This window comes from Leptinotarsa decemlineata, unplaced genomic scaffold (assembly GCF_025532065.1).
Source record: "Leptinotarsa decemlineata unplaced genomic scaffold, Ldec_3_MD MMD2_tig00002082_RagTag_RagTag, whole genome shotgun sequence".
Lineage (NCBI taxonomy): Eukaryota > Metazoa > Arthropoda > Insecta > Coleoptera > Chrysomelidae > Leptinotarsa > Leptinotarsa decemlineata.
Genome location: NW_027412573.1, coordinates 8,561,076 through 8,583,033, shown reverse-complemented (window position 1 = coordinate 8,583,033; position 21,958 = coordinate 8,561,076). Strand labels below are relative to the sequence as shown.

At 34.4% G+C, this 21,958-nt stretch overlaps 1 protein-coding gene across 4 annotated transcripts in view; it reads right to left on the bottom strand.

Annotated features, from left to right (window-relative positions):
• The window catches only part of LOC111504567 (cyclic GMP-AMP synthase-like receptor), a 44,568-nt gene that overhangs the window by 3,119 nt on the left and 19,491 nt on the right, over positions 1-21,958 (bottom strand). For 3 of the 4 annotated variants that reach the window (XM_074176946.1, XM_074176945.1, XM_074176947.1), the window contains 5 exons: positions 14,574-14,727; positions 14,296-14,454; positions 9,273-9,410; positions 4,201-4,326; positions 1,099-1,282 (listed from right to left, as the gene is read on the bottom strand). In XM_074176946.1, coding sequence (XP_074033047.1) covers positions 1,099-1,282; positions 4,201-4,326; positions 9,273-9,410; positions 14,296-14,454; positions 14,574-14,727 — 761 coding nt within the window. The remainder of the gene's footprint in view (positions 1-1,098; positions 1,283-4,200; positions 4,327-9,272; positions 9,411-14,295; positions 14,455-14,573; positions 14,728-21,958) is intronic. The other variant, XM_074176948.1, reaches the window with a different exon arrangement.

Sequence of the window (21,958 nt, the reverse complement as noted above, 5' to 3'; positions counted from 1 at the left end):
TAGAATTGGTTCGCTACTGAGGTCACTTTCACGTTAAGAGTACTCAGCGAAGAGCCCGTCACTATTATTGTCGTATCGTCTACATACATAAACACCTTTCCCCCTTCAATGAAGTCAGGTAGGTCATTTATGTACAACAGAAATAAGAGTGGTCCTAAGATACACCCTTGAGAGGTTCCAATACCTACATTATATTGGATTGAGAGATCATTTCCAATTTTCACATATAATTGCCTTTCCGTTACTTAGGAAATTATCCAGTCTTTAATAGGGCCCCGCAATCCTAAACGTTCCAGTTTTCTTTCGAGTATGTTTGGGTTCAGCGTATCGAAAGCCCGCATTAAATCAAAGAATATACCGAGAACATATTCACCATTATCAAGACTGCTATATATATACTGGGTGACCTCAGTATTAATAAACCAAAAGGAAAAGAAAATTAAAGCACAAAAACTTAGTTTTCAAATTTTGTCCTGGCACAAGTTTCACTTTTCAAAGTTATTATCAGTTCATTTAGAAGTTTGTTTTTCATTTCCTATGTATATATTATAAAATGTCATGAAGAAACCTATATTATTATTTTATTATGTCACAAGACGATCCGAATTTCTGTGTCAAAAATTAAAATACTGGGGAAAAATGGATATATCAAGATGGGATCATTATATATAATTCAATTCCAGAGAAAATAAAGGAGCACAAAATTTAAATATCAATGGAAAAAAAATCTATTTAGTGGAATAGTTTGCATTTTTTCCTATTACACTTGAATTCGTTTTCAATATATATTTTCTGTAACCAATTTCATATTTGACTGCCTTTCATTGTTTTTTTTCAAGATATTGTAAAATATCTTATTTCTGTTATTTTCTAATACTTTGTAGTTAGTTATAGTCCCTAATTAAAAGTATTTATTGTTTCTTGGGACAATAAATTGAATTGAACTGAACATTTGCATTTGCATTTTTCACTCCATTTCCATTACTGACTGCAGAATGGAAATTTCCCATGACTTAATTTTGACTGAATTCTAAAATGAAAATATGCCGTGTTTTTCCACAAGAATTATATACACTATTTTTGAAAAATCGTACTCACATAAATATTTTGCGATTACAAATGGATCATTTGGATGCTTTTCTATATCATCAATAATCAGCTTTATTTTATTTGCAACGTTGATAAGAGTGTCTTGCTTCACTTTTCCAATGAGGTTGTTATTCTTATTCCAATAATAAGGGATATTTTTCTTGTTGAGACACTCGTGGTAATCTTTCAAGATCTGAAATATTTATTATTTATATCAGAAAAATGTACCAATCGTTTTTTCAGGATGTTTTCATTATGTGCTGAGAGTTTATTCTGCCATTTTGAAGAATAGTCATGTATAACTTTCGGATTATAGAGTCTTCTCTGTTCTTTGTACATTCCACCAAAAACGTTTTCATTTCCCCAAAAATAGGCAAAAAAGCAATTTTTGAGTGAACAGTTCCAACAATAATTTCATGATTTACTTTATAGAAAAATTCCATCCAGTCGTGCTTATAACAGACATGCAATTTCGTGAAGGTTGTACATCAACTTTTTTTCAAAAAACTTAGCAGAAGGGAAGCCCTCTTCAAATACACCAAATGACAGTTTCTTCCAATGTTTCAACATCTCTAATTCGCAAATTTGGTGACACTCATGATGATTATTACAAATTTTTACAATATAGATTTTATTTCCAATATCCACTACTATCGTGTATCTTCAAAGAAATGGCAGTTATATCGAACTATTGCGAACATTCGATCTTTTATTTCTTGCAAAAAAAGTAAATAAGCATCTGTCCGTTTTTACATAGATAGATGGATATGTTTATTTCATCACATTATCTACAAAATGTACAATAGTGACAAGTCAAACTGACAAACAAGAATAACAATAATTGAACCATAGTTGTGGTTATTCACACTGATTACATCTAAAATAGTTTGAAAATTAAAAAAAAATTAAAACACATTTAACATATTAAAGGATTAATGTCTCACAATTCAAATATTCGTCGATGGAATAGAAACAGTGCCATAATAGCAAGTGCTTAACTCTAGCCTTGAAACGGTTATAACTCAGACTGGTAATGTCTGTTGGTATTTTATTGTATAAATGTAAGTTGAGTTAATTTCCAGGTGATAGATCCAGTCTATAAAATTGAGGTCTCAGGTGTGCACTTCTTCGAGTAGGGTAATTATGAAAGTCAGCATTAGTAAGGTACTTAGTATTATTTTTGTGAATCTCTAAAATGTTATAGAGTGTGAAAATACATGACAAGGGTAGAATTTTGAGTTTCTGAAATAGAGGACGACAATATTCTCTGTAAGAAACATTGGCTATGATCCGGATTGTTTGTTTTGCATACGAAAGGCTTTAATTACATGTGAAGACCGATCCCATAAAAGTATGCCATATGTTAGGTGGCTGTTAAAAAGAGAAAAGTATGTCTGTAATAGCATACTTTGACTAAGACACATTTTCAGCTGTCTTAGTAGGAACAGTTGTGTAGAAAGTTTTTTGCACAGACCAGCAACATGTGCTTCCCAATTTAACATGTCATTCCCAATTTAACATGTCATCAATTTTAAACCCCAATAAATCTACATGTTGCTTCTTCTTTAGTTGTCTATTTAATGATATTATAATTTTCTGTGTCTTATCCCTGTTTAGTTTGAGATAATTTGAAGTAAACCAAGTTTCAGCATCATTATCTGTTACAGAACATAGGTCCATTAAAATCGTTAGCATTTGAGTCTGCTTCTACCGTTGATACATCATCTGCATAGCAAATGTTGAATGGTAGAATGGTCATTAGAATTACTTTCTGCAATATATTTTTTTTACTAAGATCAACATCTAGAAATAATACCACTTTTTTGTGCAAAACAGTTCAAGCCAGTTAATAGTTGAAATCATCAGTGAATTTGATGTGCAGTACTGCAAACCAGCTCTTATGTAATATCTTTTATTGTAGTATATGCAAGCTGAAAAATAAATCTCATGCACATTTTTGAGTTATGGATATTTATTAATCATGTATAGTATTAAATCATGAAATTATAAAAATTATTGGAGCCTCTGGAGACTCCCTACATTTTGTTTTTTTGAGAGAGAGGACATTGGCAGATCAAGATCTTCAAATGATGTAGTGCTGCAGGTTTTTCCGGGCAGCCGAAAAGCAAATGTGTCACTGGAATCAGTGAAGTCGCCCCGGAGTGATTAATTTTTGTTGTTTTATAATTTCATGATTTGTATTTTAGCAATATATTCCTTAATTATGTATAGTCTAAATGAACTAGTGCTATAATGTGTATAATTGAATTGTTAATTTTTGCTCTATAATTGGGAAACTGTTGGGCAATAAACGCTATCATTATTTCATCAGTTCGGACTTTCATTGTCTAATATAATATAAATTGATTTGAAAATCCTGAAAAACAATAAAAAAAATTAATAAGGTTAACGGAAATTAACAATTTTATTAAACAAAAAACTGAAATTACAAAGAAATAACATACAAGCAACAACCAAACAAATAAAAATTGAAATATTAATTAAAGCTAAAAATAAAAATTAAAAATTATTATTAACAAAAAATTAAAAATAAAAATTAAAGGATTTCAAACCAAGTTATGTCACGAAGTTTCGATGCTTAGTATTAGTGATAACTGGGTTATCACCCGAAGACGATTGTGAATACCAACAATCGAAACGTCGTGACATAACTTGGTTTGAAATCCTTTAATGTTTATTTTTCATTTTTTGTTAATAATAATTTTTAATTTTCATTTTTCAGCTTTCATTAATATTTCAATTTTTATTTGTTTGGTTGTTGCTTGTATGTTATTTCTTTGTAATTTCAGTTTTTTGTTTAATAAAATTGTTATTTTCGGTTAATGTTATTAATTTTTTTAATTGTTTTTGTCAGGGTTTTCAAATCAATTTATATTATATTAGACAATGGAAGTCCGAACTGATGAAATACACCACGAAACATTGTCACCCACCTTCAAACAAATGCTATTATTGTTATTATTATTGTAGCATCCTCAATTGGACTGGACCAGTCCAACTGATGATGCTACTATGTAGTGAAACGCCTATCGAAACACAATATATATTGTGAAATTTTGCAATTAGTATCATGAATAGTGTTATACTCACATTCATAAAAACGACACTCAACGAGTTATTCCAAAATTCTCGATCTCTTTTATCCGTTTGCCATAAAGAAACAGTTTTAATGTAGTAGCTGGCTATACACTTGTGGTTTTGAATGTCTCTCAATCTCTAAAAGAAACCAAAAGTTATCACAAATAACATACGATTCTCAAAGGAATGAAAAAGCCCGATTAAGTTTTCAAAATAAAACAATATCATTACAATAAGTATACGAAATGTGCACTGATAGACATTTGCATTCCTATTCTACATCTCAAGATTATTACATTCATCTTGTCTGTTTCACAAAATTATCAGCTCAAAAACCTTCCGAACAAAATTTCTTTCAGAGAGGATATCAATAATATAAACGTTCGTTTCAAAGGCACTATTACACCTCCAATTCATAGAACAAACACATATGGAAGATCCTTTTCTTATCAAGTGTCGAAGGTTTATAATTAAATTTTGAGTGAACAAGTATTTAAAAAAAGAATGAAAACTCATCTTCTTGATGAACAATCAAATACAAGTATAAATTAGATTGATGTATATGTTGTATATATGTTGGTAGGAAGATGTAAGTAGATATACATAGATATGTGTCTGCCAAATTAAATTTTTTTTTCTTACTTTTCTCTATTATTTTCACTCGTTTCACTATTATATCACCTTACGCTTGAGAATAATAACGGAGGTCTGTCTATCACCAGATATCAGACCACCTGATATTCGGTGTTTTCCCAATGTATTGATGTTTTTTTATTATTATTTTTTTAATGAATTTGATTTATATGTATTAGCGATGGGAAATAAGACCTTTATTATTATTAAAAACGATTCGTAAATGAATATGTTTCACTAAAAAAAATTGAATGGTTCCACCCAAAAATTGAAAATATTAAGTTGAAACCAGTAATTGGTCATTATTTTTTAACGACCACAATGTTCAGTATTTCATTTTAATTTAAAGCGATCCATAGACATACTTTTATTGAATATTACTGTTATTACGAGGTGTTATTTTAACATCTCGACACGTGTTTCGATCACTAAGTGATCATCTTCAAGTGAAAGAGGTAGTTTGATCTTCCTTCTTCGTATATTGGTGGTATGGAACTGAGATATATTTATCTTGGTTTTCGTCGTTTTTAAAAGTCAATATTTCGTTCATTCTTTGCCTAAACTTTTTATTCCTTATTATATCATCTACAATACCCCTCGAGAAATCCAGAAGACAAAGTCGAGAATTCGGAAAAGTCTGGAGTTTACGAAATTGAATGTAAGGACTGTGATGCAAAATATTATGGACAGATAAAAAGATCTATCAAAATAAGATATAAGGAACACATAGCACACTTAAAATATGGAAGACCTGAAAAATCAGCAGTCGCTCATCATATTTTACAACAAAACCATTCCATAGACTTCAGTTCGTTAAGATTATTTAGACAAGTTAACAACAACAGGCAACTAGATGCCTTTGAGAGTGTAGAAATAAGTAAACATAATAATATTATGAATGACGATGGTGGACCAACACCATAGTATACTATATAGCTTGTTGAAATCATATTTTTATTATTAGATTTATCTGACTATTACATAAAGACACGTTGTAAAACTAATTTAAGATTAGGAAATAAGACAATATCACAAAATTAATTTAAGACTTAGGTCTTAGGTATCTAGAAGAGGTATTTGTGGTATAAATAAGGATAACATTGTAAGTATATTTAGTTTAATCTTCCTGTTGAAGATGGTCACTTGGGGATCGAAACACGTGTCGAGGTGTTAAAGTAACGGTTCAGTGTTGTGAAAAACTCCAGAAATATTCATTACTACACCAAAGGTTCCAAACAGTGCATTAACGAGTACGGTATAAAGTACAAAATTCTTTATCGATCATTATACATCTCGACGCAGTAGAATAAATATTTATTGAGATATGGAGCTACAAAAACACATGACATTAAAACGGACAAAACTTTTGAAACAACATAATACTATTGATGGTATTAAGTTACTCTTAAGCATTTACTATTATTAGAAAAAATAGTTTCTGTATGCTCTGAGGAATTCTCATTGTGAGATCTGCTTAGTAACAAAAAAAAAGAAAAAAAAAGCGATTAAATGCCAACAGGAGTACCCTCAACGAATTTCAAGTTGCTAGAGCTGTGGCATTGATCGAAGTAGGGTATCCAAGGCGTCGTGTAGCCCAAATGCTTAATGTGAGTCATTCTGCGGTTTCCAGAGCTTGGAATCGCTACCAAATTTACGGCATAGTAAAAAGAGCCCCTTATCCCAATCGACAACAAAGGGCAACAACCCGCAGAGAAGATCGTTTGTTACGATTTCGGACAATTAGGAGTCGCACTGATTCTGCTAGAACACTGCAAAATCGCCTTGTAGAAGCTACGGGAACGCGAATTTCGAACCAAACGATACGGAACCGACTTCACGAAGTACAACTCCATGCAAGACGACCTGCTAGAGCCCCTAGATTAACTCCAGCTCATCGAGGAAATCGTAGAAACTTTTGTCAAGAGCATCGTAATTGGAATTTAGAGCAGTGGGCCAATGTAATGTTTACAGATGAAAAAAAATTCAACAATGACGGACGTGGTATGGAGACGTCCCGGTGAACGCTATTTGGATGACTGTGTGAAATAAATTGCTCCATTTGGAGGTGTATCGATAATGGTATGGGCTGGTATAACTTTGACAGGACACACGGACCTTGTGGTATTTTGGGAAGGGACTTTAAAGGCTGTCCGTTACATAGAGGTGATATTGGAACCTCATGTCGTCCCGTTTGCCCAAAATATGGGCGCTGGGTTAATTTTACAAGAAGATAATGCCAGGCCACACGTAGCCAGGGACGTGAGAAATTTCCTACAGGAGCACAATATTAATGTCATGAGATGGCCAGCTAATAGTCCGGATTTAAATCCTATTGAGCAGCTCTGGGATGAACTGGAAAGATGTTTGAAGGGTCATCAGCCCTTCCAAAATCTGAACCAAGTTGCAGATGCTATTTTGACGAATTACTAGCAGTTACCACAACAAATAATTAGAACTTTGGTGGAAATCATGCCTCGTCGTTGTGCCGAACTTCTTAGAGCCAGGGGTGGACGTACTCACTATTAATGTACATTTTTCTTATTTTTTTTTCTGAAATACATTTTATTTGTTTTTGACACTCATTTGTATTTCTTTTTAATCGTATTACCAAACGGCATTTTGAAAACAATGTAAGTTAAATTTAATAAAGGCACCAATGAACTATTTTATAAATATAAATGTTTGACAAAATAATACATATTTTTTTATGGGAAAGAAAGTTTTTGGCTTTCTACTACTCCATCTGATACAAAAAAAACGGATTAGAGAATCTTCCAAAGAAAGGAAGGAAGTAATCAATTTGAAACTCTATACATGAATGTGTAGATCATACAAAGAAGTAACTTTCAGACACAAACTGAAGGAAAGTCCTCCTGAAACAGCTACTTTCATATAAACATTGAATTACACGAAAGAAAATAATTCTTTCGAAACAAATACTTCTATATGAACACTGAATTATACAGAAGATACTTTTCTCTACTCAGTTTGTATTTCAAACATTTGTTGTGGAATAAGAATCAGATATCATTCACATGAGTTCTACTTTGAATGAATGGTAATAAATTGTACTCACATAGAACACTGTCACCCTCACTGGTATACACCGATGTTTCGCCTTAAGACACTTGCCCTAAGGCTCTTCAGTACCAAATTGGATAACATTATAGAAAATACACACACTTCATTCATGAATTACGATTTTGAATGTCACGGAATAAGCTTGATCTGCTTATGTCATCGATGACATCGTAATGACATTCATTCACCTATTTGATTTAATCCCAGCCAAGAGGAATCTTATTTGAATTGAAGGGGTTATATTTTTAGGAGTGATTAATTTTTTTGGGAAAGAAAGTTTTTGGCTTTCTACTACTCCATCTGATACAAAAAAACGGATTAGAGAATCTTCCAAAGGAAGGAAGGAAGTAATCAATTTGAAACTCTATACATTTTGTATCAGATGGAGTAGTAGAAAGCCAAAAACTTTCTTTCCCAAAAAAATTAATCACTCCTAAAAATATAACCCCTTCAATTTAAACATATTTTTTACTTATTGCATTTTAAGGACATGTCTCTATATTCATTTTGAGTAGTTTATATATAAAACATTCGTATCCGTAGAATTTCAAAAGAGAAATGAAAAATTGAGTATATAACACAAAAAGTTACAAATCATGCAATGTAGCAAGAACTTTCACACATTTTATTTATAGTATTAATTAAAGTGATTATGGATACATGATACCAAGGCGTTCAGAGAGTCGAAATGCATATCGAATTGTTCACAGATTTTATTGAAGCTACTGCACATAAAATTCCGTGGTGATCGTAGCATAACATTTGTGCGTGATGCTTCGCAATAGAATTTCAAATTGTGTCGACCTTCACTTCTTGGTACTAGTAACGCAGGAAACATAACTTGATCATTTTTTAGTTGTTCGAAAACTTTTTTGAATGTCTACTTTACAAAAAAAATAATAAAATGATCTTGACAGTGGTCTAACAAAGTGAGTTACTAATTCTGAAATTATCTAATATGATGTGTTACATTTTTGGATGATTTTTGAAACTGACATCTACAATATTCTGTACTGCTGAGGAGCATTTTCAAAATTGTTGAGGAAGTGGGGGATGAGAGTATCGAAATTTGTTCATACGCTTGATTCTCTTGAGTATTTTGATGGGTTTTTTTTCGTTTTCAAAATATTCCCACTGGCAAATTTCAAGTTTGACACACAGTAACACACTTATATCATTTACCTACTCGATATTTTAGAACAAATAAACGATGAGTAATAACTTACAGTGTATCTTTATAAGCTTCACTCGTAACTTACAAGATTCACTTTGATCTCCAGTACCATCCAAAATAAATCTTATCAGTAAGTAAGTTCAATTCAATCTTAACTCATAACTTGAGCTAATCTATAATGCATTTGTATACTAACCTTCAATAGTTTGATTGTTGGTTTTAGAGCTCTTTTGCCTTCCATTATTTCCCTTTCCTGTTCTTGGAACGATAGTCGCCAGTATCGGCTGCTGTTAGCTACATCTTTCAGCGGTTTTGGTACAATGAAATATTCTGGCTGAAAATGATTTATAACTTTCACGAACATTCATCGATGACTGAATGTAGGTCGTATTGGCAAAGCCTAGATTATATGGTCATGTCCTTTGTATATCAGATAGATAGATAGACATATACTTTATTGTCTAAGACAATACAATCTTATTGACACAGCTTTTACAAAAATCTGGTATGTATAGCACGTCAAAGAATAAAAGAAAATAAACAATTCAAAAATACAAATACCCAGAAACACAATTTGAGCAAAACTAAGTTCACATTTTTGATAATAGATAATATATAACAATAAGAAATGAAATTTAACAAAGTTTGTAGACAAAATAGTTTGTCTAGTCCCTTTCAAAAAATCTAAAAAACAAATAGACACAATTTGAACATAAGTTCACATGTTATAGAAATAAAATACGATATATCCTAGTATAAATAATTTAAAGTATAGGTGTCAATATAAACAACAAAAAAAAACCACATATATTGAATCACAGCAAAGTTCCATTGTAATATTCGTCAAGATTGTAGTAGGCTTTTGTTGCAACAAGATTCTGATTCATAGCATTTTTCCTTCCTAATTTCGCAAGGTATGTTATTATACAACTTTTTATTTTCATACTTTAAAGAATTCTTTGTCTGACTTGTTTTTGGAACAGGATATTGTGTAAACATGGCAATTTCATCAATGGCTGCGGTATACAAGAATCAGACAACGGAGGAAGTGCTCTAGTTGTCTTCCTGCATAAAAACCTGCAGACCACGGCTAACAAACCCAGTTTTCTCCTGTTGTGAAAGTTTACATGCTGCCTCACAAATGATTCAACACTGTAGGTGAGTATCTTTACCAAAGAACCAAAGTTGTCTTCATGTCTGAATTTTCCCTCGATATTTGAGAAAAACTTATTTCGAAAATTCCGTATCATTCCGTGAATATGTTTTATAGAGTGTTCTAGAAAAAAAAACCAGAAAGGCAGTGATGTGAATACGAAGTAGATTAGAAAGACTTAAACAAGTGGTGTTTTTAGCCCGGAACAACAAACATCTCATTGGGTCCGTTTCTAGGTGATAACCGAGTTCTGTACAGTAGATAATTTCTTTTCTTGATTATCGAAAAACGACCATGCCATGGTCTATGCAATTCAGGAGAAACTTTCACACCAAATTATATCTGTTATAGTTGGTGAAGTTTTTTACTGCATCTCCTTCATTAAAGCTCATAAGCATCGTTTTCTTATCAAATTTTATTGTCATCAATCAAACAAAGAAGACACATGTCGCTATCTATTTGTTATTATACAACGTTTATGAAAATATTTTAATAATATCATCATCAGCAGCAGTGTTCTGTGACTTTACCAAAACCTTTGACTGTGTAGATCACGGAACACTGCTAAAAAAATGTATCACTATAGCATCCGTGGAATTACTCATAAATAGTTCGAAAATAATCTGACAGGCAGAAGTCAGATTATAAAAACCTCATCGTCCTGGACAGAAGGCGAAATGAAAAGTGGCGTACCACAAGGTTCAATACTGGGACCGGTACTTTTCTTGTTTTATATAAACGATTTAACAGATTCATTGGTAATACAACAATATAATGGTGTAATCACGAGATTATAGGCTGAGATATAAACAAAAATAAACAACTGGTGTGACTCCAATCTGCTGTCATTTAATATTTCCAAAACAAACTTGACATTCTGCTGTTTTATTGACAGCATACAATTAACAAAAGTGACGCAGACAAGATGATTGAAAACACAGCTAGTTCTAAATTTTTGGGGTAATAATTGGCAACGAACTTAAATTCGCCAATCAATAAGAAGTGTGTTTTGCAGTGAGAACAACTTGGTAAGGAACATGGTTCTAATTTGAGGTATGGAATTCCCGTCTGGAATTCCCTTCATGTTGCAAAACTCAATTGCAGACTGTTTTATACAGAAAAGGCTATAATATTCATGTGTAATGCCAAAATTTGAGACGCCTGCAAACCCTTTTTTGAACTACTCAAGCGTTTGACAGTTTTTGGAATTTTTATCTTGGAAATATCTGTTTGATCAACAAACAATCTGATATTTAGCGGCTACTCCAATAATTATGCCTTTCGTTAAACTAATGACCTAAGATCACCCATCCCATCCTCTTCTCTGGTCAAATACTCCTTTTATTATAACAGCCTTAAGATATTTAATTATTTACCTGGCCATATCAACATTTAGAGGATAACTGTAAATTTCGGAAACCGATAAAAATGTATATTTGTCCAGTCATTTTAGGTCGATTTAGGTCTGTTGACATACCCAGCTGTAAACTTGTATAAACTTTGTATTTTGGCATCATAAAAGTATTCTAAAAATTCACATATGATTCGACGGCCGCAAATCTTGTTTAAAATTTCTAAACTCTGAAATTCTTTTATAATTTTAAAATTCATACCTTGCAGCCGGTATAAGCTTTACGTGGCTGTGATACAACTTCTGCGCTCTTTAAAAAAGGAAAAAAAAAACGTTTTTAAGAACATTCGAGAAACTATCTAATTTGTATGAACTTGCCGTAGCATTTGAAGAAGAAAACTTCCCGGTTCAAAGATTATTTTATAGTGGATTTCAAACTTTATTAGCTGTTTATAATGCTCCAAAGTCTGTAGATACTATAGATCATCTTCGTTATGCAAAATATGTCAAGCTAACAAAGCTCAATAAACCTGTGCAGTTATCAAATATCCCACCAACAAGTGGAGCAGCTCACCAACATTTTAATCGTGTTTATTATCAAGTTCAAACTGGGTTAGGACATGATTTGGAACCCCAGGAATGGGGTTGGACAATGCGTTACGGATTGCTAGAACCTATCATGACCATTTTACCACCTGCTCCAGATGAGTTACTCAATACGATATTTTGTAACTGCAAAAGTGGTTGTGGTTGTGGATGCAGGAAAGCGGGGTTGCAATGCTCTTTAGCTTGTGGCCCGTGTAATGGGCAAGCTTGTTTCAATGCTGTACCATATGAGACCGATGTTAACGAAAATAGGTCCTTCGATCCAGAAATCATGGAAGAATTGGAAACGAATCTGGGTGAAGATGACAGTGAAGATGATAAGGCCCTTGAATTTTTACAGCTGCGAGAAGGAGAGGATAAGAAGAATTGGTTCCAAGTACAACATCAGAACCTGCTTCAGATCCGGTAACACTATCCGTAGCAGCCTCACGAAAACCAGGCCACCAAACGCGGACTGCGATTCCAAGAATTGCATTTACCGGATACCCTGTGAGTGCGAAAAATCCTATATTGGTGAAACTAAGAGGCCATTGAATGTTCGCATTGCCGAGCACAAGAAACACACACAGCGAGGGGAAACCAGCAAATCAGGAATAGCAGACCATGTTTGAACCCATCAACACAACATCGAGTGGTCCCAAGCTGAGATCTTGCACAGAGAGGAACATTAGTTCAGGAGAAAATTCAAGGAAGCCGCATACATGTTGTCCAACAACGTATTCAGCCAAGCCAGCGTAGAAATACGCAACATATGGAAACCCACCATCAAGCGAAAAATTGCCAACTCCCGCCAAAACGGTCATCTTCCACGGAACCAGTGAAGCGGAAAATGGAAAGCGGGGATAAGTGAAAGTACTCGAACGACTTATAAATAGTCATCTCTCGGAGGAATCAGTCCAGTCATCACCCGAAGAAGATTGTAGATACAATCGAAACGTCGTGAACTAACGTGACTTGAAATCTCTCCACTTTTTATTTTTTATTTTTATTTTATTTTTTCATTTCTTTATTTTTATTTATTCAATTGTTCTTTTTTTACTTACTTACTTACTTTACTATTATTTCATTTCAGGTTTATTTTGGGTAATATAATTGTTATTTTCAGCTATTCATTTTCATTCTTCTTTTTTAGTTGTTTCAGGGTTGTGAGGTGATTTCAATCGGACAACCAGTTGATTAAAATAATATTTAATCTGCGCTCGCGCTGCCCTCTATCTCAAAAACGATTAAACGTATGAAAAAATGTTTGAAACAGAAGTTGTAGACAATTTAACAAGATATTGGCAAAAAAACGTGCCATAAGTCGTTTTTTCAACTTTTGACCCCCAATTTTTGAAGTTGCGGCCGTCGAATCATGTGAATTTTGAGAATACTTTTATGATGCCAAAATACAAAGTTTATACAAATTTACAGCTGGGTATGTCCACTTTCTTAGGCAAACCCCCTAAAATGACTGGACCATGTGTGGTTAGACCCTATTATAGTTCAGAAGAGTTCTAGGAAGACCGTTTAATATTTAAATAAATTGCCTATTTGAATAAATAGGCAAAGTATTGTAACGAATCTGAAGCCGCTCCTGACCGATATGCCGGCCGACTCAGCAAACACATGACATCACCCCGAAAGAATGCAACCGTTGGTAAAACTCTAGTCGAGTACCGAACCGACTACAGATTTCTAGAAAGGACCGTTACATTATATAAGCCCGGCTTCCCGACCCAAGAGGGCAGTTCAGAAAGTGAATCGAGCGGCTAGAAATTCAAATAGTGGAAATAAATTAAGCGTTAGTTGCTAAGTGTTGTAATAAATAAATTAATTTGTGATTAGTGAAATATTGTTGAAAATAAATTTGTTTAAGACAATTACTTTATTAATTTGTTACAGTATGTCATACTGTATTTTTAATGTTTTAATCCAACACCAGATAGCGCTGTTCGACCTGCTGTCAGTGGAGTTAGGCTGAACCATGAATGCATTGATGGGCTCAACTGTTCTGGTGATTAAAGTCATACTTTATATATTTTTAAAGGAAAAAGTTGTTAATAGTATCATATTCATGACAGTAGTTGAAAACATTACTGAAGTTGAAGTATTGAATGACATTTTTACCTTAGTTTCTACAGAATTTTGCCTGAATGGTTTGCTAGGCCATGTATCCTTTCCTAAGATAAAACAAGGCACAAGGTCTATATCGAGCACTATTTTTTTGTTGGATATATTTCTCTCTACTTTCATCGTGAACGCTGGACCCCCTTTGCATATTTTTGCCTGAAAGTCGAATATATAATCAAATGAAAAATACAATTAGCGAATGATCGAAATTTGCAAAATACTCGCTGAATTCTGCATCGAAACTCACGGTCAAAACCATTTTTTCAGTTACTTACATAAAACGGGCCCTCAGAAGTTTTCAGAATGTAACGTCCATCAGTATTCTTGTTGAAAGTATTTAGGGCACGCGTTACGACACTCTCCATCCAGCGGCGAACATTTTCAGTGTCCAAATAATAAGATTTGTTGTCGATGAGGTTTACCAAACCCCTGAACAGTTGAATGTTTTTTTTATTTTTTATGTGGTTACACTCGACTCGAACATATTTTCATAGTTTCAGCTGTTTAGTTTGTTGGTGAGAGGCATGAAAATTAGAAGTGTTTTGTGTGATCGGCGATTTTCTGATATAAAAAAAATTGATCAAAAAATTTGCATCAAATTCTGTGTGAAAAATGGAATTAAGTTCTCAAAAACATTTGAAATGCTGACAGTAGCATACGGTGATTGTACTCTTAGTAGGAAAACTGTTTACAAGTGGTACAAGCTTTTCACAGAAGGTCGAGAAGATGTGAATGACGACACTCGCCTTGAACGCCCCAGTACATCAACAACCTATGAAAATGTATATTACTGGAGTTTTATCCCAACATCAAACCGTTATTTCAACACCTCAACACGCGTTTTGATCATCTTCAAGAGGAAGAATAATCTTCCTCTTCCAGTTTAATCTTCCGCTTGAAGATGGTCACTTGGTGATCGAAACACGTGTCGAGGTGTTGAAATAACGGTTTGCCGTTGGGATAAAACACCAATAATATGCATTACTACACCAAAGGTTCCAAACAGTGCACTACAAGTAACCTATGAAAATGACCTATGACCTATAACCTATATAAGTGAAGAAAATTGTTATGTAGAATTGTCGAATCACCATTAGAGAAGTTGCTGAGGATGTCGGCGTATCGGTTGGCTTACACTTACAATTTTTACGCCATTTTGAACATGAAACGTGTGGCAGCGAAGTTTGTTCCAAAATCGCTGAATTTTGACAAAAAAAACGTCGCACGAGCATTGCTCAGTAATTGTTGATCAAGATTTGCTTACAAGGGTTATAAATGGTCATGAGTATATAGTTATAACATCGAAACCAAAGTCTAGTCGTCCCAATGGAAGAGCGCAGGAGAGCCAAGATCAAAAAACGCACGCCAAGTTCTATCGAATGTCCTTGGCGTATTGCATCAGGAGTTCTTGCCACATAGTCGTATATATATCTTGAAGCTTGCAATAATCAATACGAAGAAAACATCCGGTATGGTGGAAATACAATTCATGGCTTTTGCATGCATGGCTAATGCACCTGCTCACTGCTAATGCTCCCTTGATCGTAATTTTTGACCAAAAACAACACCGTGATCATGCCTGGGCCACCGTATTCACAAGATTTGTCCCCCTGCGACTTGTTCCTACTCCCAAGATTGAATGATTAGAAAAAACACTGATACAAGTGTATTGTGTTTGAAGGGGACAAATTAGAGATTGATGAATGAATGAATATTTTTTGCGAACAATGAAAATTCAATTCATTTTTTGAACAGCCAGCATACATCATTAGATACAACCGGAGTTTTCGTAGGTTTTGATAACTAAGTTGACATCATCGAGATGTTATTGTAATTCATTTTTAATTGGAACGTACAATTTCTCTGTTCTAATTTCTTCAGGAGTGCCCCAAGGATTTCATTTGGGTCCACTTCCGTTAAAATTTTTCATGAATTAATTTCACCGAACCTTCCAATATTGGTTTGTTACTTCTAATACTTCCTTGTTCATAATATGTTTTCTATCAAGTTGATATAATCAACGTAGAACTTGTTTACAATAAATTTGGCATAGGTATATGAACATATAAATGAACTAAGAATTATGGCAATGGAAAAGTAAACGAAAATTTCAGATTTTGTTGTTGTGATAAATAAATGATGATATCTGCTGTTTTAGTTTGTGCAATCAATTGATTTCAAAGTAGTACTCGTGCAACAGGGCAATAAAAATTATCAATGATCATTGTTTACCTGGTGTGAACTTGAAATGTTTTGAAATATCACTGATTGTAGCCGTTCAGCTGGGTTTGTTCTATTATTGATCACTTATTTATTCCATTTCATTCGTCATTTTTTCAATACAGCAGAAGCAATACTGGAAAAACCTTGAAACGCTCACAAAGCGGTACCTCTGCGAAAATGTGTGGAATAATTTTATAAAATCATGATTTTCCAAATGAAAGTTTTTTGAAAGTATAGTTCAAGGTGTGTCGAGTTAAAACTCAAAGCGATGGGCAGCTGTATTTTGCCACGAACTTCTGACATATATAGCTCTAGTTGGAATCGAGATTCTTTGTTTCATGTTCGAGGCTATCGGGGTTGAGTATGATATTTGAGTCTTCAATGACTGGGATGGCTTTTTTCTGGATAGAATCTAGTAGCCTCAGACTCGCAGGCCTATATACAGCGTGACTCACGGTCGATGGTAGGTTAGACGTTTCTGGAAAACGCAAAGCATGATTTTTCTGAAAATTTCACCCCTCACATTTCCTTACCTGTTCTATCGATCTAAAATATTTTCAGCATTGCAGCGTTGCCACTTCTATTGAAAAGTCCTAGCAATTATATTTTTTTAAATGGAACACCCCGTATATTGATACATTTTTGTAATCGCTCTAGTATTTTAATACTTTTTTGTTAATAATGTCATATACCTATCTCTATCTGTTTTCGAGATAAAAAATAAATTGTGCTAAATATGGTCCAAAACATAGCCCTAATTGAAATTAAGTACATCAGTACTCTCAATTCATGAAAAGTTGATATTTTGATGATAGTTTGAAAGGAGGTTTCCAGGAAACTTGACGAACTCTTCGACGATCGTTGGTTAGGCGTTTAGGGCCGTGGGATTGGCCACCGAGATCACCCGATCTCACGCCATTTGCCTTTTTTTTATGGGGTGTTTCGAAAGAAAGGGTATACAGTACTCCAGTACCTACCAAAGAACAATTGCGACGGCGAATAGTGCGGAGTATTGAAGATCTGGATCCCCAGGAAATTGAAAAAGCTACCACAAGTCGCGTACAAAAAACATTTTAAAGTGTTTAGAATGTAGCATTTATTGTGAAAATGTGATATTTTGTTTACAATTTTGTTATTTTGAATCATCCTATTCTGTTATTGTCTGTACTTTCACATATTTTAGCCCACAAAATCTTACTTTTTACCTAGAAATGACTGATTTTTGGTACAGTTGTTCCCTGAAAACTTTGAGCCATAGTTAAGGAAATTATTTTGTAACCTTACAAACTTCCTCTCGTTCAATGGTGTTAATTCAGGATACATTTGGTTGAATTTTTTACACGTTCTGACAATGATTTGATTGATCACTTTGTTCATGTGTATAATAAATAATTTCATAAGAACTTTGAATAATCGACATTTGCATTCATTTTGGAAGATGATTCGAAACACCGTCGATAACTCTTTGTAAATTACTTATAAAAGTAACCGAACTGCTATAAGCTTGATAATTCCATTGCTACCTAAATCCAAATTCTGAAATAAAAAAATGTTTCTAGAAGAAGCGACTTTATTGAGAAAACTTGATGATTTAGGTATAGGTACATGATATATCATCTTGAAGCATTTTTCACCATCTTTCAATTTACCGAGTAATATATAGGGGGTTTCATTTGAAAAAATGAACTTTTGACTACTTTTATGCACAATGGAAATAATGGTAATTTTAGCACGCCCTGTATGATACGGAGTCGATTTCTTGGTATTATTCGAATATTTCGAGATTATCCAAACTATCATCAAAATATCAACTTTTCATGAATTGAGAGTACTGATGTACTTAATTTCAATTAAGGCTATGTTTTGGACCATATTGAGCACAATTTATTTTTTATCTCGAAAACAGATAGATATAGGTATAGGACATTATTAACAAAAAAGTATTAAAATACCAGAGCGATTCCAAAAATGTATTAATATATGGGGTGTTCCATTTAAAAAAATAAAGTTGGTAGGACTTTTTGATGGAAGTGGCAACGCCGCAATGTTGAAAATATTTTAGATCGATAGAACAGGTAAGGAAATGTGAGAGGTGAAATTTTCAGAAAAATCATGCTTTGCGTTTTCCAGAAACGTCTAACTTACCATCGACCGTGAGTCACGCTGGTTACGTAGTTCGGCGAATGTTCGTAGGCGAACGATTTTTCAAATTTGTATTCTCGATCATATGAAAGCATTCATACACTTCCGTTTCTGTATTGAAATTCAAGTTGGCAAGTCGCATATCTGTGAATGTTTCAAGAATACGAATACCAATTGTAAGTACTCCGCTCCATCAGAAACAATAAGCAAACGTTGGTTTTTTGACTTCGAACATTTTCTGGTCCTAGAGACACCGATGATGCAGAACGCAGTGCACCTCCAAACGAGGAAGTAACACCAGAAAACAAAAAAATGCACAAAATCGTTTTGAATGATCGAAAAGTGAAATTGCGTGAGTTAGCTGACATTGAGAAGAGATAAAAGAACGTGTTGGCTTTACGTTGCATGAGCATTTGACTATGAGAAAGCCCTGTTCAAAGTCGGTGCCGCGCGAGATCCCTGTTAACCAAAAACAAGAACAAATCTAAAGAAATGAACTTTAAACGTTCAAGTCAGTCTCGATATACCTACACAGTAGGTTGAATAAATGACTGACGCCTATCAGCAAACAACTACTCCCCTGGCTAATACCACGAAGGGCGTTTGGATTATATCCGACAGGCGTCAGTTCAGGAATATTCACAGAAAATTTCCTGCATATGCAATTGGCAATACAACTGAAAGAGTCGACCCTCAATTTTGGAACGGGCACACTTGCAGACCTGTTTCGGGCTTATTAGCCACTCGTCCATAATTGAAAATCGTGAAAAGTCATCTTCATGTCATTCAGGCTTGGAGTCCAGCTCCCTTACCCTTTCGGCTGATTTTTGGTCTCGAGAAGGACCAATGGGTTCATGACTGATGGTATGGCGGCATGAAGTCCTCAGACATCAGTACCGTCATTGAAAATCGGGATTCTTTCAGATTATTTCATTCCTCTTCCGAAGTTGGAGCGAACATCACAAAATGTCACTCCATCTAGTGGACGAGGTACTAACCAACTGCATATCCGTAATTTGCCCGATTCCTCTGAATAAGGAAGAAAAACTTTCTTATTAGTCGACTCTTTCAGTTGTATTGTCAATTGCATATGCAGGAAATTTTCTGTGAAGATTCCTGCACTGGCGCGTGTCGGATATAATCCAACGCCCTTCGTGATATTAGCCAGGAGGGTAGTTTTTTTCTGATAGGTGTCAGTTCATTCAACCTACTGTGTAGGTATATCGAGACTGGCTTAAACGTTTAAAGTTCATTTTTTTGGATTTGTTTACTGCCAGTCTTCAAGCATAGCCCACTGACTAATAAAAAAAAACAAGAACGTCTTGATGATTCTGAGCAGTTTTTGGTCATGTTTATACATAACAAACCTGAATTTTTGCATCGATATGTGACAATGGATAAAACAATGATCCATCACTTCATCCCGAAAGCACAACAATCGGCTGGAAAGATTGAGGACTCGGTATTTTGCGATGTGCTAGTATAATATTCTCCGATTATCTTGAGAAGGAAAATACCATCAACAATGAATATTATACAGGGTGGGCCATCAAAAAGTTGACATGGAGGTTTTTGGGTACTAATCTAGCAAATGCGAAAAAACGCTCAGACAGGTCGATTTTTATTGGGAGGGGGACAGTTTTTTTTTCCTCATTTACAGCGTCGTCACTTCAACCTTGGAGCACAGGGATGAACAACCCTTGGAATTTCAATTGGGAATAGGGGGCGAGTCGCACATCGTTTGAAAGATCTTGGAATTCTGTAAACAATGGTGTGATTTTTTTTATTTGGACGTATTTAAAAGAGTTCTTTCCGATAATTAACTTTTTCAATATTGTTAATAGCAACAAATTGTTGTACGCCACTGCTCAGTTGGATTGTATTGGGTACTCTTTCATTTGTTTCTTACGCTACTTTTTTGTTAATTTTTTAGTTCTTCTCTAATAAGAGGACTATTACAATTGAGAAACGGTTAAAATGCTGTTTATTTTTCTCATTTTTATGTTAAAAGTGATAACTACATTATTACTAGTAGTGAGTGCCGTAAAGTGTTGCTAAAGAAACAATGGTTTACACAACTGCAGAGAGGGTTGAGTTGATTGAACTGTACTATGAAAATAGACGTTGTGCTGCGAGAGCCGCTAAACTGTTCAATCAACAACATGGGAAGAATGTGTCGCGACAGTATGTTTTCGATTTAATTGCAAAATTTCGCGCAACTGAATCTGTAGTATGTAAGAAATGGCAAATCGAACCACCAGTAACAAATGAGGCGATACAAGTGGCAATTCTGGGCCATGTTGAGCTTGACCATACTTTGAGCACAACAAAGATAGCATTTGTTTCTGGGGTTTCTCGAACTAACATTCGATGTATTTCAAAAACCCACAGAATGCATCCTTACAAGATTAAATTAACGCAAGAAATGAATGAAGATGATTTCGATCGACGCCTGCAATTTAGCGAGTGGGTTAGTGAATGAGCGGTGGAAAATCCACACTTTGTTTCCAACATTTGCTTCAGTGATAAATGTTCTTTTTTTCTAAATGGCACAGTTAATCGCCATAATTGTCGCTATTGGTCTGATTCAAATCCTCACATTTTTCATGAAGTGCAAACTCAACGTCCACAACAATTAAATGTATGGGCTGGAATTTTTGGTGGCCGTATTGTTGGCCCATTGTTTTTAGAAGGCAATTTAACCGGACAAATGTGTCTGGAACTTCTAGAAGATACTATTAATCCCCTTCTCAATGCTATTATTGAAAATGGCCATGTGTAGCCAGCAACACTGGCTGTCCTATTGGCTTTCATGGGTTACAAAACATCGCGCTGTGCTGCGTCACTCCACACGCTTTCCATTTGCACCTAGCTTAACTTTCTGCAACAGTGCCTAACTGTCACAGTTAAGTCCCAATTTAAGGAAGTCGACGAAATGTACGGAAAATTATGTAAGCAGCAGCCGACATCGGTCAACAGAAGAGGTCCGATCCTGCTCCACGACAACGCCCGTGGCCATCCAAAAATCAAACATATTGAGGTAGAACCTTTGTCAATCAGGAGTCCCGATTTGGGACCAGGCAAAAACAGCCTTCGTCGACTTCATCGAATTCCGAGCTTACAATTTCCATGTTGACGGAATTGATCGACTTGTGGTGCGTTGGCGAAAGTGCACTGATTCGAAATCGAACAAAACTTTTTGAAACAACCTATTATAATTTTACTAGAGAAGAATTACCTCGCGGATAAAAAATATCAAAATGAGCTACTTAATGAGATGCTACCAATATTCCGA